This window comes from Triticum aestivum, chromosome 3A (genome assembly GCF_018294505.1).
Source record: "Triticum aestivum cultivar Chinese Spring chromosome 3A, IWGSC CS RefSeq v2.1, whole genome shotgun sequence".
NCBI classification, from domain to species: Eukaryota; Viridiplantae; Streptophyta; class Magnoliopsida; order Poales; family Poaceae; genus Triticum; species Triticum aestivum.
Window position 1 is genome coordinate 731,373,453 of NC_057800.1, and position 3,106 is coordinate 731,376,558.

General features: G+C 49.0%; 1 protein-coding gene across 1 annotated transcript; it reads left to right on the plus strand.

Moving 5' to 3' along the window:
* The first annotated feature begins 1,690 nt into the window (after positions 1 to 1,690).
* Positions 1,691 to 2,790, plus strand: LOC123059531 (glycine-rich cell wall structural protein 2). Its single transcript, XM_044482074.1, has 2 exons — positions 1,691 to 2,232; positions 2,330 to 2,790. Exons 1-2 carry the CDS (start codon positions 1,762 to 1,764, stop codon positions 2,516 to 2,518), a joined length of 660 nt encoding a protein of 219 aa, XP_044338009.1. The 5' UTR covers positions 1,691 to 1,761; the 3' UTR covers positions 2,519 to 2,790.
* Positions 2,791 to 3,106: the final 316 nt, after the last annotated feature.

Consider the following 3,106-nt stretch of genomic DNA (forward strand, 5'->3'; position numbering starts at 1 on the left):
CTTCTGCCAGTTGCCGATAACTTCAACAAAACATGATCATCTTATACAACAACTTATATCTCATCACGTCTTGACCATATCACATCACAACATGCCCTGCAAAAACAAGTTAGACGTACTCTGCTTTGTTGTTGCCAGTTTTACGTGGCTGCTACGGGCTGAGCAAGAACCATTCTTACCTACGCATAAAAACCACAACATAGTTTGTCAAGTTAGTGCTGTTTTAACCTTCTCCAGGACCGGGCGTAGCCACACTCAGTTCAACTAAAGTTGAAGAAAGTGACACCCGCCAGCCACCTATGTGCAAAGCACGTCTGTAGAACCAGTCTCGCGTAAGCGTACGCGTAATGTCGGTCTGGGCCGCTTCATCCAACTATACCGCCGAACCAAAGTGGGACATGCTGGTAAGCAGTATGACTTGTATCGCCCACAACTCACTTGTGTTCTACTCGTGCATATAACATCTACGCATAAAACCTGGCTCGGATGCCACTGTTGGGGAACGTAGTAATTTCAAAAAAATTCCTACGCACACGCAGGATCATGGTGATGCATAGCAACGAGAGGGGAGAGTGTTGTCTATGTACCCTCGTAGACCGTAAGCGGAAGCGTTTATCAACGCGGTTGATGTAGTCGTACACCTTCATGATCTGTCCCGATCAAGTACCGAACGTACGGCACCTCCGCGTTCAGCACATGTTCAGCTCGATGACGTCCTCGCCTTTCCGATCCAGTAAGAGGGGCGAAGTAGTAGATGAGTTCCGGCAGCATGATGACGTGGTGACGGTGTTGGTGAAGAACAATCTCCGCAGGGCTTCGCCTAAGCACTACGAAAACTATGACAGAGGATAAACTAGAGGGGACGGGGTAGCCGGCACACGGTTTGGTGTTTCTTGATATATCTTGGGTGCTAGCCCTGCCCCTCTATTTATATGTTGAGTCTTGGGGTCGAAACTTGGAGTAAAAGTCTCCACAAAGTCGGTTTCACCCGAAAGGCAAGAGTCCTTCTCAGACTCCAGGGCCAGACGCCAGGGTTCCCGGCGTCTGGACCCAGACGCCAGGGACCCTGGCGTCTGGCCCCTGGACTGTTTGGTATTGCTTGTAATATCATCGCAACATTTTTCGTCGCCGTTTGTAGCATCCAGCCGTGCCGCTTGTAGCAAAAAAAAACATGTTGACGTCACTCGACTGAGACTTCGTTAAGTCTCAGTCGACTGAGTTCTAGACACACCCTTTTATTAATTAAGAGTTGCTCTTACTCATCAGCTGAACTGTTAATAAGAACCATGTGTGACGAGAAAGAGAGTCACTATAAATCAGCACATTTTCATTTGGTACTAGAGATAGAGATATGGATGCTCTGTTGAAAGGAGCGGAAAGAAGAATAACTTTACTGAGTGCTGCTAAAAAATGCTCCCAGTTGTCGAATTATCGCATACTCTTTCCCAAAACAGGGGCAACAACTTGATGAGGCGAATCTTAGTAATTTTGCAGATCAAGGCTATGTATATAAAACCTGTCGGCAGCGACAAAATGATGCTCAACTGTAGTCACAAATTGAGATTTCAATACTAGAGGTGACGATGAATCATATTTGCTCTCCAATTCATCTCCACCGTCCATCGTCGCTGTCACTTACACCAATCGCCACGCTATAAATACACCCCTTCCACGGCACATTTGTGACAGCCAAGCAAGCAACCATCAACACGTACCAGTATCCAGCACACTAGCTAGCTTAGCTCACCATCTGCTCATAGAATGGCGGCCTACTACACCGGCGGCAGGCCCATGTCCTACTCCAACACCGAGGAGTCCTTCGACGGCGGCAAGACCGTGTACTCCACCACCACCGAGGAGTGCTACGATGCTGCGAAGCTCGGCCATGGTGCCGGCTACGGCCACGGTCAGAGCTATGGCAATGGCGGGACCAACATGTACTCCAACACCACTGGCGTCGACTCCAGCATGTACGGGCATGGCGGCGGCGGCGGTGGCAGGACCGTGTACACCACCACCACCGACGAGTCCTTCGACTCCATGAGGCCCGGGCATGGGCAGGGCCACGGCTACGGGCAGAACAACGGCGGGACCATGGCGTACACCACCACCACCGAGTCCTTCGGCGGAGGCGAGCAGGGCCAGGGGTACTACAAGAAGGAGGTGACGCAGCACAAGAACAGGGAGCGCGTCGGCGAGGCCGGCGCCCTCGCCGCCGGTGGCTTCGCCCTGGTGATTACTTAATTACTCTAGCTCCACATTACATACTAATACTACTCCAGTTAACACATCTAATCTTCAAGATGAATGATCCTTTCGTGTGGTACAGTACGAGGGGTATGAGGCGAAGAAGGACCCAGCGCACGCCCGGAAGCACCAGATTGAGGCCGGCCTGGCAGGGGCGGCGGCGGTTGGCGCCGGCGGCTACGCCTACCACGAGCACCGCGAGCAGAAGCAGCCCGGCTACGGTGGGAAGCAGGAGTACAGGATGCCTGTCCACAACAGCTACTTCAACTAATAAAATCGATAGAGCAACTAAGTAATCATGCATGCAACCGTCGCAACGTCGATCTATCCTATAGACACCAATAAGATCGATAGAGAATATCATGCCGCAGGCATGCATGTCTTTGCTTAAGCACTCTTAATTTCGGCGTCCCTGCAATAAGCCAGCTGCAAGCGTGCGTGCTGCCGCTCACATGTGCATCTGGTATAGTACGGTCGCCAATATGTACGCGTGTATGGATAATGTGATCTCCAAAATAATAATAATAATAATCAATATTAATATATACGTGTGTATGGGTTATGGGGAGTGGTATATCATGCTCTCTCGCAACTATTCCCGCACATATTAGTGTATATATGTAAGTGTGATCCCTCGACAACTTTAAGATTAGTACTCCCTCCGATCCATATTAGTTGTCGCTGAAAAGGATGTATCTAAATGTATTTCGGTGCTAGATTTCATTTGAGCTACAATTAATATGAATTAGAGGGAGTAATGTTTTTGACAACAAATTTGCTAAAAGCACATCTAATTAAAACTTAGATATTACATCTATCTATCTATCTATACGTATACTAATTAGAAACTCCCTGGAAA